Here is a 24934-nt window from a genome sequence, read left to right as displayed (position 1 = left end):
ATAATAACACCAATATACTGTATCTATACATACATATACGTATATATACTGTATATATACAGTATACACACACATCACTAATAATACATATGAGTAACTATCACATGTGTGCTAAATATTATACATAAAACATGTAATATTTCTATATATACCCAAGACATTTAAAGACCTCTTTCTGTATATCGTGACCAGACCTGATATCTATACAGCAATTTGAATTTCTGGATACTATGACACTGCGTATAATGTAATCCCAAACTGTTCCAGAGTTTTACCCCACATACAGACACGCAGAATCCTTTAAGTGTAGTACGAAATTTTGGTCGTGAAAAGTTGGCAAATCTTCTCAAGTTATGAGATGCAGTCTCATACCATGCAGTCATATTTGGAGCATGTCGTCGGATGTAGAAACAAATTGCGAGTCAAATTTTACGTCGGATGTCGAAAAGATCGAGTGTCGAAGCAATCGTATGTTAAGGTACCACTGTCATATGTATTTTATTATAAAGCTATTGTTTACTTTATGATTGCTTTGTCAGATTATTTTTTTCATTAATTCCTGTATTACTTCAGTCATTCATCAAAGCGGCATCAATGATGTCATAGGTCATACAGCACTAAAATTCACAAGTACGGATACAAATAAATGAAAACACAATACATAAAATAAATAAAACTGCCAAGTCATATTTTGACTTGTTTTGTTTGACAACAGTAGATTAATACATTCAATAAAAATATTTCTGATTTAAAATATACAATAATTATTAATAATAAATCATTGAGAGTTCCAATTTAGGTCATACAGCACTAAAATTCACAAGTACGGATACAAATAAATAAAAACACAATACATTAAATAAATAAAATTGCCAAGTCATATTTTCACTTGTTTTGTTTGACAACAGTAGATTAATACATTCAATAACAATATTTCTGATTAAAATATACAATAATTATTAATAATAAATCATTGAGAGTTCCAATTTATCCATTTTAAATTATGCATTTGTTTGACTTTATAATTATTCCGTTCTGGTCAAAAATCCCCCAGCCATATAATGTGCATCAACTGACAAAAGGTTTGTTTGCATTTAGTCACTAAGTTACTATGGAATTGCACAGTAAGAGCTACTGAGACATGCAACGCCTACACCTTGAGGCTGTCATGCTTTCAGAGGCCGTGTCTCTGGGTAGTTGTCTCCCACCTGTCTTTTATTGTTGTTTCTCTTTGTCTCCACTCTATTTGTCTCCCCCCCCCCCCCCCCCCCACCTCAGCTTGCTTTCTGCAATCTCATAGTTAGATCTTTGTGTGTGTTATTTCACTGCACATGCTGCCATTTCTGCAATACCTTCCACAACCGGGGCATGCTCTTAAATAAGGTTGTCGCTCGGGTACACCAAAAAATGTCAGCTGAGCCCTATCTGCTGACAAGATACTCATTCTATTTTTTCCCTTTCTTTCTCTCCTGTTACTGTGTGTCTGTTTTTCTTTGTGCTTTCACAGGCAAGAAAAACTCCATCCTGCAGCATAAGGTGCAGCATGACCTCAGCTCGGGTGTCCTCAACTACCAGGAGAATGAAATCATCCAACAAATTGTACAGCACGACAGGGACATGGCCCACTGTGCCCACCTCCTGCAGAATCCCCCTCCCCAGACGCCACCTTCGCCGACCCCTGTCATCTGGGCTCCACTAATCCAGGCACCTCTCCAGGCGGCAGCCGCCACCACCTCAGTTGCCATCGCTCTCACACACCATCCCCACCTGCCACCGACTCTCTTCAGACCTCCAGTATCAGTCCTGGGGTCCCTGAAGGATCCCCCTAGTCGGCAAAAGAAGTTTCACACTTTTGGTCCATCATCGCCAGTTCCTGGGTCTGCTGGGGATTCTCCTGCCAGCACTCCTTCAAAACGACGCACAGGAGTGGACATGTCCTTACTGGCCTCTTTTCAGGCACAGCACGTAACATCAGGTTTAGGGGCATCTAGCTCTAGTCAACAGGGTTCAGGTAGCGAAGGTCTAAGTGGACCGAATGAGAAAAAGTCAGGGTTTAGTGCGAGCAGGTCCTCGGCACTTCATCGCAGACCGTACTCATCGTCTGGTTCGCCCTCATCGAGTCTGGCCCAGCTCCACCCACAACCACAGCATCAGCAGCCTTTTCGCTCCACCACCCCGCCTTTGTCCAACTTTTTCCATCAAGCAGCGACAACTGGAAGCACCGGGTCGGGCCTAAGTGGAAGCGTAGTCGGCGCCTGCGGCGGTGCAACAGATTGGCCTTCGGGTGGAGCAGTCGGCGGGTCTTTTGAGGGGGCAAGTGGAGGTGATGGCGGGTGGGCCAGCGACGACTTTACAACTCCTGCGACAGAAGCGAGTTCACTAAAACATTTTAGGTTAGGAACTGCTCCCAGTGGATCAGTGGGGGGTATCTCAGGGGAATCAATGGCTGGGGTTTCTGAAGGATCATTTCGTGGTGATAGTGGAAGATCAACAGCAGGGGTCACAGGCAGGTTTACCTGTGTGTCGGTAGCTGATCCAGCCAGAAGGTCTTTGGGAGGAGTCTTGCTTGCATCAACCGGAAAGGGTTCAGGAGAATTACTCATAGGGATGAACACTGGTGGATCCTTAGGGAGGGCCTCTGGTGCTTCATTGGAAGGGACCCCTGGAAACTCAACTGTATCAACCACAGCTGCAGGATCATTAGGGAGGGCTTCTGTCGGATCAGTGGGAGAGACCGCTGGAGATTTACTGGTATCGACAACCACAGCTGATTCATTAGGAAGGACTTCCCGTGGGTCAATGACTGGAACAACCGAAAAATTACTTGTAGCAGTGACCACGAGCGGATCACTAGGACGGCCTGCTATTGGAACCAAGGTTTCTGGAGGATTAACCGGAGGATTAGCCATGGCTTCTCCTGTCGGAATTTCTAGTGAATCTCTGATAGGAAATCCTGGAGGAGGACCTCTGGGAAGGGCTTTCAGTGCAGATGTAGCTAGTTTTATCGGGGTATGTTCAAGTGCACCAGGCGGAGGGGGTGGAGCAGCACAAAAAGGTAGGTCAACAGAGGACGCAGTAGGAGGGCATGCTCTGAGTGGCCCTTCAGGGGGGGCATCTGGTGGCGCTATAGAAGGACTTGGTTCTTCTTCACGTTGTCAGAGCCCAATATCTACTGGCTCTTCCAGCCCCATGCCAGGACAACTTATCTCCTGTCAGCCAACCCCCAAAACTCCTCAAGTGACTCCCTTGCAACAGTTTGCTGGAGGAGGAAGGACTACAAGTGGCTTGAACCTCTTTCACTCACCTCCACACGGCTCTCCATCTTCAAGCAAAGGGCATAATGGCCAACAACCCACTGAGGGTTCTCCGTCATCACTTGGGCACTTTAGCCTGGCAGGCCTCCAGTCTGGGTTCCTTCCTCACCAGATCTCATTAGAGAGGTCTGCCTTGGCTTCTCTGGCCCAGTATGGTTCAGCAAACGCCTCTCCATGCCTTACTCCGGTGGCGCCAAGCCCAACTATTCAAAGCCCTGTGACGAGCAGGACTTTCCACTTTAGCGATCTGTCTAGTGCCACAGGATCCCATAGTTCTCTGTTCATGCCTCAATCCTCTCTTCCTGTGCATCCTCCGGTACAGACACACACTGCAGGAAGAGATCATCAGCCGGGTCGCTTTTCTGAGGATCTAAAGCTGCTATCCAGCTCACACCCATCCCTTCCCCAGGAGGTGGCCCAGGCCTTAGGCCACCAAACTGTTAGCTCCGCTGTAGAAACGGGTTATTACCCTTCACCCTTCTCCTCGCCCACTCTAAAACCCAAACCCTGCAGCTCAGTTCCTGGTCATATGACTCCTCCGGTCCAGCTTTCTCCAAGCCACTCCCATCAGACACACTCCTCCGGAGCCTCACCGTCCCAATCGCTTCGGAGGGGGTCTTCTACCTACTCATCGGATCTAGAAACTCAAACTGTACGTTCAAAGCTTCCTTCCAATTTGTGAGAATTGATCACACCCTCCTTTGCTCCTCCAGACTGAACTGCGCACAATCGTCGTGTGTGATTCGTTTAACTTTCCTTTACCAGATGTCACTGTGTTCCCCCTTTCATTTGACCTACAATTTGCTGTGATTTAATAGACACTTTACCAGATAACACTGTTTTATGCTTTGTCCTATTCTTAATTATCGTCATATATATAGAAAGAGATATTTAATTGATCCGCTAATCAAGGAGGGTGTGAAAATCTCTATTTAATGGACCGTCTTTTCTTTATGGGGGAGGACATTTCAATACACAAATACTCATTTTGTCCGCAGGCACCTATGCACTAATACCTGCATCCAAGGCTTTTTTGTGTATCTCAACAAAAGTGATCTACATTTTGCTAAAATGATTACGTCATACGGGATCGCATATTGTTGATTCTGAAATGTATAGACTGTGCTTATTTATCATGTGTATGTGTGTATACCTTTTGAAACCTGATGATGAAAACATTTTAGGAAACCAAAAAGAAGACTTCCAGTAAGGTAAATCCATCACTTTGATCCCTTATTTTGTATAGCTTCGTTGTAATAATAACAAGGAAGCCTTGTTTTGTTTTAGTTTTCTGAAAGCATGGCGAAAAGGGACTCAAGTAAGCTAGCCTCCATCTCAATGTGGAGATTACGGCAGCGTGTGTCCCAACAAACTCACTTTGTCTTCCAAACTCATGCCGCTAAACTTGTGTCAGACGCCCGTGTTGTTTCGTTCTTCCTAAATGCGTGCGATTGATCATGTAATGCGAGTGTGTGGCTCAGCAAAACAGTCAGATGTAAGGCAAGACGTTGCCTTCTTAAAAAATGGTTTTCCATGTTAAAAAAAACAAGGACTTCCAAGATCCACAGGTTGTCTGTGTTGATTCTCAGTCATCCAGTTTATTGAGGGACGCGAACTGTGATTCACCTACTTAATTTTTATTGAACACAACTAAACTTTTTTGTTGGAAGTCCATTTGCCTCTGATTTAAGTTTAATTGGTTAAAATCATGTTGACTGCTTCTTTTGTTGCATAGTTAGTAGTTCTCAACCAGGCCTAAATGCCAATGGGACACACAGTAAATCAACTTGAAAAATAAGTATTCACATTTCATTTTATCAGATCACGTGATTAATGATAATGCATAGCCACTCATCCTGAGAACGGAATTTCCTGAATGTTTCCATGACTGCTTGGTTTACTGGGGAGAATCAGAGCAAGGCTAGGTGATATGTCTTTGATTAAAAAAAAAAAAAAAGTTCCACCCAAAGTGCAATTTCTCAATAATAATTATTTTTTTCCCCCTTCAGTAAAACTTGTCTGACATTGCCGATCCCATACAATTCCAAATGACCAACAAAAAGTGGTTTCAGTAAACGAGCTGTTCTCTGCTCACTCATATATTGTTTGCATTAACAAAGGCAAATCAGCTGAAACATGGAGTGTATGTTTGTCAGCAACAAAAAATATTCAATAGTATTTATTTTAATGCCACACTTAGTTGATGCACGAGTAGATTAAAACCAATGCATTTTGTCAAATTTTAGGGCCAAAATGTGACTATTTAGGCACAGTCCTAAAGCTTGCGTCATTGAAAAGAAGAAATACAAATAAGATTAGTATCAACAGGGGCACATTTCCAAAATATGCAATGTATATGTACTAGGGTTGCAGGTATCAATTATTTTAGTGGTTGATTAATCTATCAACTAGCTAGTTTGAATAATCGAGTAATCAGATTCGGAACATTTAAAGCGTTGCAGAATCAATTTAAGGAGATGTAATACAGGCTTACTCAGATTGCACTTTCAAAAGGGCATTAAATGCAAATACAAATTAAAAATTCAGAAGTGTTACCTCAAACTTTTACTTAAAAATTAATTTAAATACCTGAGCTTAGCCCCAAACTGTATTAAAATAAATAAATAAATCGGGATCTAAGTACAACAAAAAATGGCTAAATTACATAGGAAAAGTCAGCTCGTTTAAAAGCTATAAAATACTAACTTCTTTTTACAATACTCTTAACAAATCGTTCAAACACATATTCCCCTAAAAACAGCTAAATATACCTATATAAACCAAATTAAGAATGCGTAAAAAAACATATTAGCTCAAACAAAAACTTAGCTTATGTTAGTCTTAACAGGGAGCAGTTGGATTCAGCCATGTTCAGTGAGTTACTCACTGTTGCCATTAGAGGGCAGTTGGTCCACCCAAATCAATAAAACTAAATGTAAACACTTTAAAAACAAACCATTACAACACCACTCTAAAACTCAAATACTCGAAGCAGCAAAATTTTATTAGCTTTTTTCTAATCGAATTACATGAGTTATTCGATTAATCATTGCAGCACTAATATGTACTGTAGATTTTTTTTTTTTTAAACCCTGCAGCACCAAACAAGACTGTTTCACTCTTAAAAATAAATGGGATGTCTTTTCCTTAGCAGCAATTAATGTTGCCTAAGTAGCCTTTGGCATGATACATTTAAAATTATTATATGCCAAAAAATATCTGGATATCAGACATGTTAAGCTATGGTAGCATCTTCCCAAATGATATAATGCAATACTTCAAGTGTAACTGGGAGCGGTTGTCAACTAATGTTGTACTGTTCAGACTATTTGGGTGCAAATGTTCAAGGTAGATCGTACCAGTTTTAAAGCTGTTTTTCTTCATTCAGTTTAAATTTTGCTGTATTTTAATTGGAACGGAAAATCTTTCAGTCCTCAGGAGTTGTGCCATAGCACTGTTATACAGTAGCTCTGATTATAAACTTGCTTTAGCAAAACAAAACAAAAAATGAGTAGGTGGCTAGACAGGAACAGGGATGTGCTTCTACTAGTTTGTCCACAGCTCATCACCGATACACACAACTCCAAGTAGGTTCCATTCCCACAGCTGAGTCCCCACCAACTCAGTCACAGCAGCCTAATTTAACAAGACATGTTTGTAATCCCTTGACCCTCACAGGCTAACATGGAGTCACACACAGCACACAGATACAGGCACTTGGTGACCATCTCCCTCATTAACGCTTCCCGCAAATCCCTTTAATGAGGTGCAGCAAACACGCAGGACGTGACACTGCCGCATACGTATTTACAGGCGTACAAATCAAATAACAAGAATCCTTCCTAAATACCCTAATGTAATATAATAACTTAAATAGAGTGGATTTAGGATGAAACAAGGTCTCCTTTAACAAGCCAGAGTATGATTGCAATAGTAAATCTAGCCACATCACTCTGAAAAGTAACAGTACTGGGAAAATAATGATTGATATGTGTTTTGGTATAAAGGTAAACATTAAGTACAGACTACTTCACTTCATGAATAGCAGGTCACAATAATTAAAAAGAAGATGGAATTGAATAAGAGTTAACCTTAGCCCTATTTATTTTGGATTTCTGCAAAGGAAAAATGTAATACTATAATAGGATTCTTGTTAATTAATGAGTCAAATTTTCGCTATCATCGTTGATGCCTAACAGTTGGCCGGTTGTCACCTAACTTCCGACATTTCAAAAAACGTACCATATTTTTCGGACTATAAATCACACCCGAGTATAAGTCGCACCAGCCATAAAATGCTCAACGAAGAGAAAAAAAAAACGAATGTAAGTCGCACCGGAGTATAAGTCGCATTTTTGAGGAAAATTTGCTTGATAAAAATCCAACACATAGAACAGACGTGTCATCATGAAAGGCAATTTAATATAAAAATACAATAGAGCACAACATTCTGAGTAAGTGTACAGTATGATGTTACATGATGCATGAACAACAAAATGCGAATATACTGTCCTCATCAGGACGCTACTGCTCGGTCCTGGCTATACAGCGAGCTAAACTCCCAAATGACGATGCTGGACGTCCGTATAATTTGCTGACCTTATTTTGGCCATCGTTATGACACTATCATTTGAAGAGTGCAACTAAAAATAGAAATAATAATAATCAATTTCATCCTCGATACCAAACAGGTTCGCATCAAGATGAGGACGCTACTGCTCGGTCCTGGCTATACAGCGAGCTGAACTCCCAAATGACGATGCTGGACGTCCGTATAATTTGCTGACCTTATTTTGGCCGTCGTTATGACACCATCATTTGAAGAGTGCAACTAAAAATAGAAATAATAATAATCAATTTCATCCTCGATACCAAACAGGTTCACATCAACGTAAATAAATGATAATTAGCTGCTATTACATCAATGACACCAACGGTTAGCATGCGTTCACTAGCATTAGCACATCATTCAAACAACCGCACAACTGGCTGTAAGTGTCCGATCACGTGTGGAAAACACACAACAACAACAGAAAAGATGATACACACAGACTTTGCCTCTGTAGAGATATGTTACAAGCATAAACAATGAACGTAGGTTCGCAGCCGTGTTTCTCTCTCTCGCTCTCTCTCTCGTCCACTCGCTCAGACGCTGCATAGCTGTCCGTGTTCTTCTGGCGTGTGAGCGCTCTTCTTCGAGTAAACAAATGCGAGTGTGGTCCCACTTGGCCGTAAAAGCGCCACAAACTAAAAGCATGCCATCAATATAAAAAAGTCAATAATACAATTGAACACACATTGCCAAAGGCAGAACGCGAACGTGGCCTAGCTATTAAGATTTATTCAGATAACAAGTTTACCAAACCATCAGTGTCACTCCAAAACACCAAAATACCATGTGAAATGATATAATGTGTTAATAATTTCACACATAAGTCGCTCCTGAGTATAAGTCGCATCCCCAGCCAAACAGTCCGAAAAATACGGTAATGTTAATTTATCCATTCATGTTCATAAAAGTAAAAATGATTGTTTGTGTACTGTATATGTGCCTTGCGAATCACTAGCAAGCAGTGAGAGAGTGTACCTAATTGCACCAATGTGCATCAATAGACAAGTTTCCTAAGCGAATCATGGGCAGCGCCATCTTTGACATTTTCCTCTACGGACTTCTGATTTAGACAGAACAACATGAAGTGCGGTTGAAGTAAGCAGTGTGTAGACAAAGTTAAAACTGCTAAATCAAACCGGAGGAACCCACGGAATCTCCAAAAATGGATTCAGTTCGACGTAGATGAAGCATGCGTTTGTTCTTATCACTTCGTTGATCGTTCATGGACAAAATTCTAACAATCTGTGCAGCCTGTGTTAACATGAGGTGTAGATTGATACATCGGCCTTTTGAGTGACCAAAATGAGGCAAATTACAAATAATATTACAGTTGCCGAATTCAGAAGGGCTGAACCAGATGTTGTTGTTACAAGGAAATACTACAAGGTATTGTTCATCTGGTTGGATTATAGTTATGTTATTATGACCTCATCACACATGTACATATAAACACAAATAGTACGTCATTCTTTTTTATTGCAGATATTGATCGCAATAAAACTTTTGGACAGCATGAGTCCATTTCTTGTTTGATTTAAAACAATTGGTGCATGTGCAAAACAGGTCAATAAATCACAATTTATAAAATTATTAGAAACATATCAACAAAGGTGGAGCATAAGGTGAGCCTTCCATCAAATAATGCACGTAGTCTTGATATACAGTATGTACATCAATGTACAGTTAGCGTTGTTGTGAGGGCCATCAAAATGTCTTCCCCTGCCTAACCAGCAATTTCCTACCTGTAAACAAACAAAAAACTTGCATTTATGCGTTTACATAATTATGCCATCCTACAGGTACTGATTAGCAACAGGCTAGCAGCAGATAGCTTGTGTTGCAGCCACAGCAGTACAGTTGTTGTAGTAAATAATATTAAACATCATCATAATTACAATCATTATCGTAATAACAATATCACAGACAACAAGTCGTTTCATGTACAAGATTTTAGCTTTAGAATTTTTTGAGCACCGGATATATGAAAATGCCGGGATAGGAAGAACATACCTTCCATAACACAGTGGCAACATGGCTGCATAAACACCCTGTCTTTGTGGTAGCACAGGCTTGGTTCCACTCCTGCCTTCATGAAAATGTTAACCTCCCATGTCGTGATGATGGCAGACGGATGCGGTATTGCCAAATTGTCTTTCTTGAGGGATTTCAAAGAGTGATACCACTCCAGCTCCACGGTTCTTTTGGTTAGAGAAAGTCTAAAATGGAAGTTGCGAGCAGAAGTGCCGAGGTACCTCGGAAACGTGTCTATAGTTTGAATCGTATTCAGTTCTAAAAGTACGGCAAAGACTGCCTACCATTGCTTGAGTAAATGTTCTACCATCCACAGTATTTATTTTATATTTGGAAAAATTCAACTTCCTCTGGGCCAATGGAAACCTTGTCGACAAATTATAGCAGGTCATTATGACTACCCAAACTTGCACAAAGCTCGAGTTCTTCCCGAGAAATGTACCTTGAATTACAGCTTGTACAACTTGAAGAGTGTTTGACATTCCATTTAAAAGTTAGCCCAGTGCTTGTACATCACTGTTCATGTGCTTTCCTGAGACTGATTGCACAAAGTCGCTTTATTATTATGGAATTACATCATACATCACTACTTTTCCTCTTCTCTGAACCGAAAAAACATTCACCCTACTGCAGCGCTAGTGTGACTCATAACTGCGCGTGGAATATCGTGTCGAGAGTCTACTTTGCCACCATCCAGAGGACCAAAGGTTGCAAGGACTGAGCCCTGTGGGTGCTACGAAGGAAGATGGAGTGAAAGCTAAAAATAGTTTCAACTTAGGTTGAATCGATTACGATTGCCGCGAGAGGAGTCGGGGGGCGAGAATTACCTCTCTTCTCACAGTGTGACCTTAGAGGCGTTTTGAAGGTGTTGACGTGGAGGTGCCGAGGGAAGACAAAAGAGTCCGGCAGACCGCTGGGTACTCACACTGATCGCAGACTCGTCACTGGAGGACATCTTGTAATTGCACTGGTGTAGAGGCATGCAAAGGAATGTGAGTTAGTAGATAGTGTCGAGAGCATTTGTTTTTTACGGAGGGTAGCGCCAGAAGGCGTTGCTCCCATCTTTGAGAGAGATCAACACAAGCTTGGGATTGATTCGTTTTAGTCTCCCATGTTGTAACTTCTCACAAGCGATGACACCATCGTTGTAAACTCTCGCTTGAAAGCATGGAATTTGTTGATGAAGATAAGCTTTTCTTTTATTGATTACCGAGTGGCTTTGCATTTATGTAATGCAAATTTAAAAAAGAAGTGTGGGGTTTAATCCTTCAGGTCAAATACATTTCTCAACTAGAGGAAAGGAAGTGTAATCTTTCTTTCTGAGTATAAACCAGGAAAATAACCAAAAGTGGAGTTACAAGATTTTTCACCTAACAGCAACGTTTCGACTTGAAGGAGGGAATTTGCTATTTTCATCCACCATGACTATTTGCGTAACATACTAGTATGGCTGCATCAGCTGGGAATTACACAGGAAGGCTTTTGAGAGACGGGAAAGAAAAACAACCAGAGCTGAGCCACTTTCTCAAGCAGCAAACAGTTTTCATGATGTCTCCCTGTCACCCGTCAGAAGAACACGGCAGTTCAAGGTCAGCGAGGGAACCAGAAAAAAAAGGGGAGGGGGGGAAAAAACAGGCCAGTGGAAGGATCAAGAAACCTGACAGTGTTGTGACCGAATTCATCCAGCCATCTTGTTTGGAGGACTGTCGTGTGGACAGTAGTGTTTATTGTCCTTTTTTGGAATCTTTCCTTGTTCGGGAAAGTGTTGTGGGGGAAAAAAACAAAACAGAACTCTTGATAATGATATCGGGACTATTTGTGTTATGTTCATAGTGCAGGAATAGATGTAGAGAGCATGGTTTTAAATCTGATAACAGTTGAAATAAGCAACATAAATCCACATTTGAATCTCGGACCAAGTGCTCTTGTATTTAGTTTGCAGTTCTCTCCATTTCAGGATTTTACAAGTGCCCACACATTACAATGGTATTGCTAAATCAGCAGTTGTCAAGTTGTAGTCCCAAGGTCTATGAGCTGTAGCTTGGGGATCCACTAAATCAGGGGTCCCCATCTGCCGGGCCGCGGACCGGTACCGTTCCGTGGCGCATTTGCTACCGGGCCGCACAGAAATAATAATTTAATAACGACTGCATTCTGGCCGAATTAACCCTGTGCCCCTGCTTAACACACCAATATGCTTGTGTACTCTAGATATAATACTACGGGATAGATTAGATTGTCGTCATAGAAATCCATTGATTGGACTGCTCGGTAGTACTTCTTGTTTGTGTATATAATATATCTATATGTGCTTGTCCTCGATAATAACGTATTACTAGGCCGCGGGCGCAGCACATTTGTTCCCGGAAATAATTAGCCCCCACACGATCGAAGATAACTGGAAAACAGACGTCTTTGGAGATATTTTTACGGCGAAAATGATATTTTTACGGCGAAAAGGGCACCTGACGAGCCTACAACCTCGAAGACCCACGAACTGCGAAGGAGTGGATTCGTGACCCGTTTGTGAATAAATCGAGTGATTCGAGCATGTCTGTGCAACAGGAAGATCAACTTGTAGAGATCGCAAATGACGGCGACCTTATTAAACGTACATTTGAGACAACAACTCTACCGAGGTTCTGGATTAAAGTCATTCAGGAATATCCTGACATCGCGACAAGAGCATTGAAAACCTTGCTACAATTTCCAACATCGTATCTTTGTGAAGCGGGCTTCTTAATTAATGTTTAACGACAAGGCGAAGTCGTTAATGGTGAGCGCGGTGTGCAGTTGTTGTGTGCAGCTTACATGGCAGGATATATCTGAGGAGAACTTTTCTACAAGTCCTTCCATGATCAAACGTAAGTTAATGTTCCTTTCTTTGAAGAAAGTTTTTAGTGTTTACTTTGGAATCGCTGCATTTGCGCATTTTGTGGCTATGTTTAACGTTACGCGCATGTGCATAACCGCATCGTTGCAGTTTTTGATGGGTTGCAAAATTTGTCAGAACACCGGTGAAAAAAAGACCCAAATAACACCGGTCCGTGGTGCAAAAAAGGTTGTGGACCCCTGCACTAAATAACTATCAATAGTCCATAGATAACGCAGACATCGACAAAAGAAATATCACACAATAATAGCGTACCGCACGCAACTCGTCGCTTTTGCTCATTAATATTCATGATGTTAGCAACTGTTGCTAGGGGGGTCAAGCTCGCATTTCTTTCTCATGCTAAATGCATGTAAATAGTGTACGATTAAGATGTTTACTGAGCCAAACCTACTAATTCTGTCCGAAAATGATGTCTCTACTGCCAAATTCACTGGTAAAGATGTGGAAGAACATACTAATGTTTAGTTTAAGAAATGGCTTGAGCGTTGAGGGCTGAAAAAGACGAAAAAAAGAGCCGACCTGATCCAGAGGTAGCTTTTTTATCGACACCTTTTTCTTGTGTGCATTGCCTTACGTCACTGACAATGACATTCTCCTGTTTCAACAAGATATCCTTTACCACCATATTCCCTGTCTTGCTTACATATCTCTGACCATTCTTGGGGGTAATTTATTTTGCTATTTTTGAGTATTGATCGCAAATGCTACTGAGTGACGGGCAACCAACACTTTTAATTTTTTCATTAATACAAATCTTAATACTACAATATATTCACACTTCCCTCTTACTAAAGTTGTTTTTTTACAACAAAAAAGGTAACAACCGTGGCAATCCGATACCATTTTTTTTTTTTTTCCAGGTCATTCATTGTCAAACAGAAGCAGCACAGCAAAACGCCACGCTAAAAAATAAGTAAAAATATCAAAGTCGCTTACCTCTTCGGGGCAGGCTGTGGCAGGCAATTGATCAGCATTGTCATCTGTAGGACCACAGCCCCCAACAAAATGTTTTAAGGGATATGAAGGTGAATGGCTTCACCTTGCTAGCGTTAAACTGGTCTTTTGGCTTCGGGAAACATATGAAGAAAACATCCTTCATTTGTCGTAATGTCTACAGCCATTTCTACAAGTTCCATAGCAGCAGTGTTTACTCGGCATGTTCTTTTTTGAAAGATTACCGGTAGAAAACGAGCAGTATCAACATGGGTTGCATGCGAGGGCGCTTCTGTGTTGACCCACTTCTGGTTTACGATGGTTGCGTCACGCAGCATTGCGATCTAAAAACAGCATTCATGCGGTATGCTATTGCTACTCCGTACCTTAGCCTTCAGACAATGAAAACCTGCAGTACCAATCTTTTTTTTAAGAGAATAAGCATGTTGCTTTTAGAATTAAAGCTGTGGCAATAATAGTATGTCAAACTTGGGTATTGCAGAAATCAACTTGTCTTAAAATGAATCCTTTAACTATAAAACTTTGACTTTAATATCTTATTAGAATGTTGTATTGGAAAATGTCTTTATACCAGTAACACTTCTGGATGGATGTCTTTATTCTTTACAAGATTGCAACTTGCAAAAAAAAAAAAAGATTACTGTCTTTTTCGGACTAGAAGTCAGTTTTTCCTCAGTTTGGCCGGGGGTTGCTATTTACATTCTGGAGTGACTTATGTGTAAAATAATTAACACATTATTATATCATATCAGATGTTATTTTCACATTAAACAGCAAGAAGGCCCTCAAGGGCTGTGTTTCACCATTGGCGGTAACTTATAAAAACAACTGAGAAGGGCTGAACAAAATGGCATCAAAAAGAAAATCATATCCTGCAGATTAAGTTGAAAATGTGTTATTTTTCATGTAACATTAGCATACCGTACACATATTCATCCTGTTTTTCTCTATTCTATTTTTTTTTAAATTGCCTTTCACAATGACAGATGGATAATGATTTATCAAATCAATGCACCCCAAAATGCGACTTATATTCCGGTGCGAGTTATAGTCCAAAAAATATGGTACCTTGGAAAAGTCCTTCCCTTGAAAAAATGTGCTGTGTTGGCCTACTGTATTTGTGCCCTGCGATTTGCTAGACATAAGTCCAGGGTGTAGTCAACTGGGATAAGGCGCTATCTTCTTGCAAGAAACACAAGTGCTACCCACCATGGTACCAGGCTCTCTATCCAACTGCTCAGCTAAATGTCAAACTTAATGACTTCCAACAACTTCCTCTGAAACTCTAACTTTTTACAACCAGTGCAGCATTAAAATTATTTTTAGAAAGTTCAGCCAACTTTATAGGCTCCAATTATGGCCTATAAAGACCTTCAACTATTCATACTAGAGTTAATATATGTACAAAAATGTATTTCCCTTACCTAGTAATTTTGTGCCACATAATTTCAATTATATTTATTAACTGGCAGTGTGAATTTAACGCAAATCCAATATTTTCTGGTTTCCACTTGCTTGATCAGAGGTGACCAGTGAGCTCGCCTGTGCTTCTTTTTCACTTAGCGGACGTTCTGATAGCTGCACCTCCAATTTGACCACCCAATCTTTACCCCTCGCTTCCCTTTTGTGCTCCCCAGCTGGCCCGTGACTATTGGTTGATGAATCAGTGATGCACAATAATGGAAACGTTTGCTGTGATTGAGGATTAGAGGAGCGAAATTGAACCTGCATTTTGATTCAGGAGAAATGAGGTGTTTCACTATGTGGCAGGAGTCTTGGTATACACATTTTAATTAATGAATCAGGTCGTGTTAGACCAACTTGTTCTTCCCTATTTTTGTCCATTTAATCCAACTCTCAAGCAATTCTTAAATTAACCTTAATCCAGAAAGATGACACGTTAGGTTCAGCATTAATTTCCCAATGTAAGACCATTCCCATGTGTATTTTGAATAGGTTTTGGACATCCACTTGGAACACTTAATTCTTTTTAACCTCCTACTAACTCATTCTCAATGAATACATATGAATTCATGTTTCTTTAATATGGTTGTTCATTTGAAATTAATTTGAATCCATAGTCAGATTGTGTGTATGACAATGAGATTGATCGCAGTTAAACTTATGTGACCAATTGCGATCGAAATGCGTGATCATTGCCAAAATTAACTTCAAATACATATTACACTGCAAAAAAAATAAATAAATAAAAAAACACATCTTTAAAACTACTTAAATTCCCTTGTTTTTGGTGTAAATCTGCTAGAAACGTGAAATTATCTGCCAGTGCTTCAAGTAAATTTGTACTCAGATTTCTTGAAATAAGAAAAATAGCTATCTGAAAATAAGCAAAAAATTACTATATTTAATCCAAAAAAAAAAGCTTTAGAATGTTGAAGTGTTCTTAAGTCAATAACATTGATCAAAACATTATTTGAAAGCAAATTTTTCTTGATTTAGGTAAAAAAATTTAGCAACTTTTAGATGTATGGGTTTAATAGGAACAAATTGTATTATTTACTTAAAGTAAGTGGAATAATCTATCACATTAATTTGTTAACTAGTCTTTATCACTCTAAACAAGCTGGAGAAAATCATTTGAATAGATTTAATAAAAATAATCGTATTGAGACATTATAAATTTGTAGTGTCTGTAAGACAGTGGTGAGGTGTGTTGTTGGTGTGACGAAGGAGTTAAAAGTGGAGGTGGGACTACATCAGGGATCACCTCTGAGCACCTTCTTGTTTGCTATGGTAATGGACAGGATGACAGAGAAGGTTACACAGGAATCTCAATGGACTATGATGTTTGCAGATGACTTTGTGATCTGTAATGACGGCAGGGAAGAGGTAGAGGAGAAACTAAAGGTTTGGAGGTCTGCCCTGGAAAGGAGGGGAATGAAGGTTAGCCGTAGCAAGATGGAATATCTGTGCAGTGGTGAGACCAGCGATGTTGTTTAGTCTGGAAACAGCCCACTGAGGAAAAAATAGAAGGGTGAGCTGGAGTTGGCAGTGATGAAGATGCTGAGGTTCTCTTTGGGAGTGACCAGGATGGACATGATCAGTAATGAGCATATCAGAAGGACACTGCATGTATGTTAGGGGATTTGGCGATAAAGTCAGAGAGGCCAGACTGAGATGGATTAGGCATGTCCAGAGGAGAAATAGTGAGTATATTGGCAAAAGGATGCTGAAACTCCATATGCCAGGCAGGAGGTCTAGAGGACGACCAAAGACTAGGTTTATGGATGTAGTTAAAGAGGACATGAATGTAGTTGATGTGAGAGCAGAGGATGCAGAGGACAGGGTAAGATGGGGACTACTGATTCACTGTGGCGACCTCTGAAGGAAAAAGCCAAAAGGAAGAGACTATGGTATTCGTAATCCTAAACGTCTGCTGAATACTACTTTTGAATTCATGCTTGATTGTGTATTTGACTATGCGATTAATCGCAGTTAATGTTAGGCAATTAATTGCAATTAAAAATGTGCAATCGATGCCCAGCTCAATTTTTTCCCCACAGTTTAAAACATGGCCACTCAAGAGCAATAGCCACTAAGTGTTGCATTCTTAATGAGTTTGTCACTGTAATTAACGACTAGCAACTCTTGTAAAGAAAAACCCACTAGTCTCAAGTTTCAATGTTTTTTGATGTTATTGGCGATGACTGAAGACTGACAAAATGTTCACCCCATTGTGTCCAAATTAGCAGAACTGTGACACTTTGGCGCAGTCAGCATTGGTTGATTTAATTACAGCGTCTGACACTAATGTTTGAAAATAACAGATACTTAAGTAGCCTAGCTGTCAAGTTGACGGCATGAAATGGTGTTTTCGTGTTAACTGACTCATTATCTTACTGGAAACAGACAGAGAACAAAAGATGTATTTGCTTGTAAGGCTTAATAAATTGTACTTTTTAAAAAAATGTTACAAACATGAAATCACATTGGTTTTCTGGCAAAGACCTTTAACGATTTTTTTTATAGAGCGATTTTATGGTATTGCGTTCATTTACACCTGCCAGTTGCCAACATGTAATGCAATATTCAATATGTGATAAAATCATTGAATGCAGAAAAATTCTAGCAGCCCCAAGTGTTACGAAAGGTCATATATGTTTAAAATTGTTCAGTTTGAATTTCACTGTATTACATATTCTTTTAATGTGGTTCTTAAAAGACAGAGTGGAATCAAGTGTCACTCCAAGGTACTTGAATTCAGAGACAATTTGTAGTTCCTGCCCTCCCAAAAAATACACCTGAATGTTAGATGTCCAAAGGTCGCTATTGAGCATCATACAGTTTTAGTTGTGTTTAGTAGTGGGCAAGATTTGTAAGCCATTCATTTATAGCTTGTAGCTATATTATGTGTATTTTGTATCTATTTAAATCTGCTCATACACTGTCCTGAACGAAGAGTAACAACAGTGGCCTCCATGATATGTTGTCACAGTTTCATTTGCTTGTACTTATGGTTATCTCTCGTTTTTCGCGGTTAATGGGGACCCGAAACCACTGCGATAAGTGGGAAAACCGCGAAATAGTGCCCCGACTACAATTTTTTTTTTTTTTTTTTTTTTTTCACGTGTTCAATGTATTTATTCAGATTTAGCATTGGAAAGAGATACATATAAGACATGTTTTTTCACTTTTTCTTAAAGTATAATTTAAAAAACATATATATACATTAGGGCTGTCAAACGATTACAATTTTTAATTGAGTTAATCACAGCTTAAAAATTAATTAATCGCAATTCAAACCATCTATAAAATATGCCATATTTTTCTGTAAATTATTGTTGGAATGGAAAGACACAAGAAGGATATATACATTTGATATACTGTACATAAGTACTGTATTTGTTTATTATAACAATAAATCAACAAGATGGCATTAACATTAACATTCTGTTAAAGTGATGAATGGATGGAAAGTCTTGTAGTTCTTAAAAGATAAATGTTAGTACAAGTTATAGAAATTTTACATTAAAACCCCTCTTAATGTTTTCGTTTTAATAAAATTGGTAAAATTTTCAATCAAAAAATAAACTAATAGCTCGCCATTGTTGATGTCAATAATTACACAATGCTCATGGTGCATAAAATCAGTCACACCCAAGCGCCAGCTGAGGGAGACAAAAAACACAAGTAACAAGCGGACATGACACTGCCGTCATTTCAATCTGTTTGAGCGGGGCATGTGCGTTAATTGCGTCAAATATTTTAACGTGATTAATTGAAAAAAATTAATTACCGCCTGTAAACGCAATAATTTTGACAGCCCTAATACATATATATATATATATATATATATATATATATTTTTTTTTTTTTTTTTTTTTAAATAAATGTTTGATAAGCACTTCAATTGTAATAATTATGATAAGTTTTAAACATGTTACTCTCCCACTGAATTAATATCAAACATGAATAAATTATAAAAATGCTTGTCTCTATGAAATGCCTATTTGAGTGTGTCCACTCAAATCCGCTCACTTGGCTTACTTACACACAATGAGTTGCCACAGCAACTGTTTAACAAGTTAAACGATGATTGACACATAGGGCCTTTGAAATTTTCTGCTTCCGAGTGTCTCCGGCAAGATCAAACCTTAAGGTCCGTCAACCATCATTAACATTAATAAGCAACTTCAATGCAGCGCCTGTCCAATGAGAGCAGAAGGAGGCAGGGTGAGACTACACATCGGCTCCAGACAACTCATCCGTATTTTTTTTTTTTTTTAATTGAAAAAAAAAAATGGACTAAGGGCGCGTAGTTTGAAGCACGAAGTAGCGAGGGATCACAGTATAATCTTCATGACAGAGAGCAGTTTCAGGTTGGTTGTTGGTCATTTTGTTTTGAAGGGATTGTGCTCAATCAACATTCTAAATATTTAATTATATCCATCCAATCGCCAAATAAAATTATAAATAAAAAAGGGAAAATGGTATGATAGGTGAAATAATAATAGCTGGAATACAGGAGCAACATTCAAAAATACACACAACTATCATTCTCATAAGAACCAACTAAGTAAAGCAAGAGCAGCATTAAGGAGGAATTAAGTCATTTAAATCTAAATCTGATTAAGATCAGAAGACTTGTTAGCTGCCACTATCAGTCTCAACTGCAATCCATCAAATAACCCATGAGCTATATACCGTATTATGGCAAGGACACAGGCGTTTGAATTCTTATTGTAATCAGAACATACATATACCTTTGCTGCAGTCAGAACCACTTTGTGAACGTTTTCCTTAATTGATATGTCAAAATGGCAGCAAACCAATACCTTTCCATTTGACAGGAAAATTAACTGTCTAAACGAAGCTCCTAGCCTCAATTAAACATAGTTGATACCCCAAGCTGGTGCCAGAACAATACCTTTACGTTACAAAATCTTGGTGAATTGACAGGTAGTGAATTGCGGATTTGCAGGACTGATTAGCCACAAGTATAGTCATCTACAGAATATGTGGTGTTAATGAAAACAATGTGATCATCTTCTAAGATGGACATAACGCATTAAAACGGATAGATTAAAAATGAATGAAAAACACAATATCATTTTTTTCTAGTTTTTTTTTTTTTTTTTTTTTACATTTTTGACTGCCAACCGAAAAGAAAAAGAATTAATGATACCCAGGATAGCAATAGCGTCACATGATTCATATTGTGCAGCGGAATCAGGTTGCTCATATGACTGAGTTGCTCGATGCGGTTGACACGGCCTTTTGTTTAGCATCCTCTTTTGCCGCTCTAGTGAGTTGGAATGACACGATGGTAATGTCGCTCTGACCGCAAAGTGTACACCGCATATATTTGTGTGTGTATCTGCGTGTGTGTGTGTGTAATGTCGGGCAGTTTAACCTGCATATGACCCAGTTTAAGAATAGCACGTAGCAATTGATTGTGAGACTCCGGCTGGATCCTTGAAGGTAATAATGATATTCCGCTGTCAGGATCTTGGCTCACCTGTCAACACGACGCTGCGTTACTTGTCGCTGCAGTCTGTTAAAAATGCATACAGTATGTGAAAGAAAAGATGGATGCACATTTATATTTGTCAGCTTCAAAGAATACTAAACCAAACCACATTTCGGTGAGGTACACATCCTCTTTTTCTTTGAACTAATGATGTACAGTATGAGAGCACATGGTTAGCGGCTTTCATTCAAATGTATTTATCAAGCTATGTATTTCCATAGGACCTATTTACTGTATATTTATGTATTTGTTTTAGACTCTAATAACTGATGTCACAACATGTACAGTTCTTGACTTGTCCATTTTTTGTCATATCATGCATATACGACTTTCTACTGAGAAGGCACAGCCTGTTATTGTATGTGTTCAAGGACACACGAGGCAGAGCGATATTTTGAATGCTTTTGTTCATGATCAAAGGGTTTATTGAAATTATTTATTTTCTGCTTTTAACATGGAATAAAGCAATAAGGGGCTCATACGGGAATGTACGTATGTGTGAGTGTGTGAGTGAGTGTATGTTGGTGAAAGAAGTGAGATCCTCAAAATGCATTGTCGATAAGCAAGCACACCTGCTGGATGAAATCATAAGGTATAGAATAAAATGAAAAAGGAACATTTACTTGGTGTTTTTGGGTCATTTTTCACTGCATTGAATTGTGAAGGTTGTACATCACATTAATTCTTTGACTGCCATTGACAGTGGCAGACATCCATTTGAATTGGGATGGCTAACGTTGAATGATCATGTTTTTGACTGGGAGCAATCATCAGCCATGTAATTTTTGTTAAATATGAGGATAAGCAGCTCGGAAAATGAATTAATCAATGAATGTTAGGAAGGGTGACAATAATTTTTTTCTTTCTAAAAAAAAGAGGACACTCAGCCCGGCCTCGAGACACTTAAATTTTACTTGAACTTTACTCAAAGATGCCTTATTATTATGCCTAATTATCATACTTAACTTGTTTCGATCCAAAAACTCCATGTAGCATGTCTCATCAAGTGTCAAGACACAGCTGTGAATGGCCACAGCAGGACTTTTGGGGGATTTTATGGGTGAAACACGGTAATATAACAAGGGTTGCAATGCAGAAATCACAGACATCAAGGAGTGGTCGAGTGTTTCTTTTTCTAATATTTAACCGTTTAAATGTTTTTTTTTTGTTTTTTTTTTCAATTCTTCTTTTGTTTGGATCGATTATGATCTTAAATATGGTGGAAAATGCGACAGCAACAAAAAAAACAAAAAAAATCAAATGAAGCGATAGTTATGAGGTAGATATCCGTGACCTATTTACAGATACTATTATTTTCATTGTGACCTAATTTGTTTAAAAGTTTAAAATATGCTAGGGAATAATTTCATGAAGTCATTTTTTTTTTTTTTTTTTTTTAATTAAATACTAGACATCAATTAATGATTCTAAGCTGAAAATGATAGACATTTCGAATAGTAATGACCATCTTTTTATGGCTTGGTTTAAACAAAAGCTGTTGCGCAGTGTCTATAAATGGGGGTCTCCAGGGTAAAACAAACAAAAATAGTTTGGGGATTTAATATGCCATGAAACTGCTATGGCAGCATATAGACATATTGTTCTATCAAACACAACAGTTCTTTTGGCTTAAAATATAGCAGTTTATTTTAAAAAGGGTGCAAGAGCAGAAACTGCTTTTTCAGCCTTGCCTGTGTTTTACGGCATATATAAAATTTGCCTCCTCCTTCCGGATAGAAAATTCTGCATTATAACAAAATAACAGCTATATAACCAAAGAAAAACATTTAAATTCTCAGAGGTTACTCAACATGTTTTATTGTAATTAAAATTACAGAATGATAATAAATTCTCAGAGGCTACTCAACATGTTTTATTGTAATTAAAATTACAGAATGATAATAACGTAATAAAAACTGGAATGAAATTTAATGATTTTTTTTTAATGCCTCTTCTGAAATAGCGAATCCTCTTTGAACAAAATAATTGCTGTCTTTTCATTTCTCACTGTACAAATAAATAATCTGAAATAATGTTCTCAATAATACCTCCTCTGGAGAAAATCTATCTTTAACCAAAAGTTATTTTCTCCTTCCAATAAAATAATGTAAATGTAGCCTACGACAACACTAATTTAGCAACAACATCAACATAAATGTCACTTTAGTCTTTAGTTGTTGTGTGTTTTAGCAATTTTGAGGACAATGGAACACTGCTCCGACATCTGATTTCTCTGTTACTGAGCACAGCAGAACCAACCACTGAGCAGGCTCTCTGGGAATATGTCCCAGGTAGAACAGTACCGTAGTATTCTGTACAAAATGTCAATTTCAACACACGCTAATGAAAACGGAACATTTTCACCAATTTATAAAACCCCGCCGGACGCCCCGGACAGGATGTAAAAAGTAGGCATGTCCGGGTAAAAGAGGATGTTTGAAAACTAAAAAATACATCTTAGCTTTACCAATTTTCTGCTCCATACTCAACAATACTAGGTAATTGATTAGCTCACCTTACCGCTTATTGTTAAAAATTTTACTGCATGGTTTTTGGGGGGTATAATCACATTAATGGGTGCAAATCTCTACGAATGTTCGCTTTTTCTCAGGAATAGAATCTAGCTTTTTAGCTAGCTTTTACTGTTAAGAGAACACACTTAAGTAAATATATTTATATTCTTTTAATTGTCTTATTCTGATCGTATGCATAACAGTGTTGGGTGAGGCAGAGTGTGACATTCAATCAAGAATAACTTTTATAAAAACTTTTGAAAAATGGAAGCAAAGGCATACAGTACATTTCCTTGACACATACTTTTAAAAAATGTCAAAGCCAGCGTATCATGTGATTCATTGCTTTGTTGTTCTTCTACCATGATAAGGTTATGGTAATAGGGTTGCATGCATGTTGTAGGACACACGTTCCATGAATACTAATGAATATTTGCAATATTAGGTTTATCAAAACAAGCCTTCCCACAGTTACATGACACAATGATGAAACAAAATAATACCACCAAAAAAAAAACTTTCATTTTTTTATTCAATTTGATGATGGAAGGTGGAACAAGAGAAAAAGAGCATTTTAGGATATACTCCAGATAATTGATTATTATTTGGTATTTAAGGAACCTCAGATTTAAAGAGTTATATCCTCTAATAACCCACAATGGTTCTCTATTACTGAAATATGTTATTAGAAACACATAAAATATTGCAATTGATTTAAAAATCTATAATATTTAGTACATGTTTTAACCTACGGAGGGCGCCATGTTTTATGCACGCAACGGACACTCGGGGTGATGACATAGTCACTGTCACTAGATGAACTCTTCCGGTGTTCTGCGATTCATTCTACACACATCGGTTAAAAGTGGTGAGTACTTAATATTTGTGTTTTTATTGAGTGTTTTATTACCTTTTCATTGCCTTAAAATACTTTTTGCATGTGTTTCCCCCTCATACTTTTAAGCATTCTGTTTTCTTGTGGTAGCTTTAAAACAGATTGTTGATCTGTTGACAACATTAGTCACGTAGCGTATTTAAACCACTCTTATTTGATATTGCTACGTTTAAGTATATATCTTTTGTATGTACTGTCTGTATGCATCTAAACAAAACAAGCTGGGAAGTGCACGGTAGTACTTTGGGTATCACATTCACCTCTTGTACGACGTTTTGCCGGTGTAGCACCAAGCCCGTCGACGGGGGCGTTGTTGTCCCCTGGCTATGTTGTCCCCTGAATGACCTTTAATTTATTTTACTTTACATTCACATATTTCATTTTTATTTAAATCATTGTCTGATTAAATATTATGTTCTACTGATATCTACTTAAAAACATAAAAAATATTTCAAATTTTTTTTTTTTTCTTTTTTTTTTTTTTGCATCAACGCCCCCCGCCCCCCTGTCTTAGCAGATAATGTTTTGACCCCGCTCTGGCGCACTCAAGGCTACACTACATGCCCTGATGCGGGAAATTAAAATCTGTCATTGTTATAAACTCTAAACGTGGCGAGTCAACATTAAGTCGGGTGCACAGGAAAGAAGAAAAAAAAAAAGAAAAAGAGATGAAAATCATAGAGCTGAACAAGAAAAAATGAAGTTTTTAAAACAGGGAGAAGAAGCCA

General features: G+C 38.5%; 1 protein-coding gene across 3 annotated transcripts in view; it reads left to right on the top strand.

Moving 5' to 3' along the window:
• The window catches only part of LOC130924392 (potassium/sodium hyperpolarization-activated cyclic nucleotide-gated channel 1-like), a 270629-nt gene extending 248906 nt beyond the window's left edge, over positions 1 to 21723 (top strand). For all 3 annotated transcript variants that reach the window (XM_057850949.1, XM_057850945.1, XM_057850941.1), the window contains exon 8: positions 1508 to 21723. In XM_057850949.1, coding sequence (XP_057706932.1) covers positions 1508 to 3996 — 2489 coding nt within the window. In that variant the 3' untranslated portion in view covers positions 3997 to 21723. The remainder of the gene's footprint in view (positions 1 to 1507) is intronic.
• The last annotated feature ends 3211 nt before the right edge of the window (positions 21724 to 24934 follow it).

The sequence above is a fragment of the Corythoichthys intestinalis genome, chromosome 1 (genome assembly GCF_030265065.1).
Source record: "Corythoichthys intestinalis isolate RoL2023-P3 chromosome 1, ASM3026506v1, whole genome shotgun sequence".
Taxonomy (NCBI): Eukaryota; Metazoa; Chordata; class Actinopteri; order Syngnathiformes; family Syngnathidae; genus Corythoichthys; species Corythoichthys intestinalis.
The sequence above is the reverse complement of the archived record's forward strand: the minus strand, read 5'-3'. Positions and strand labels throughout refer to the sequence as shown.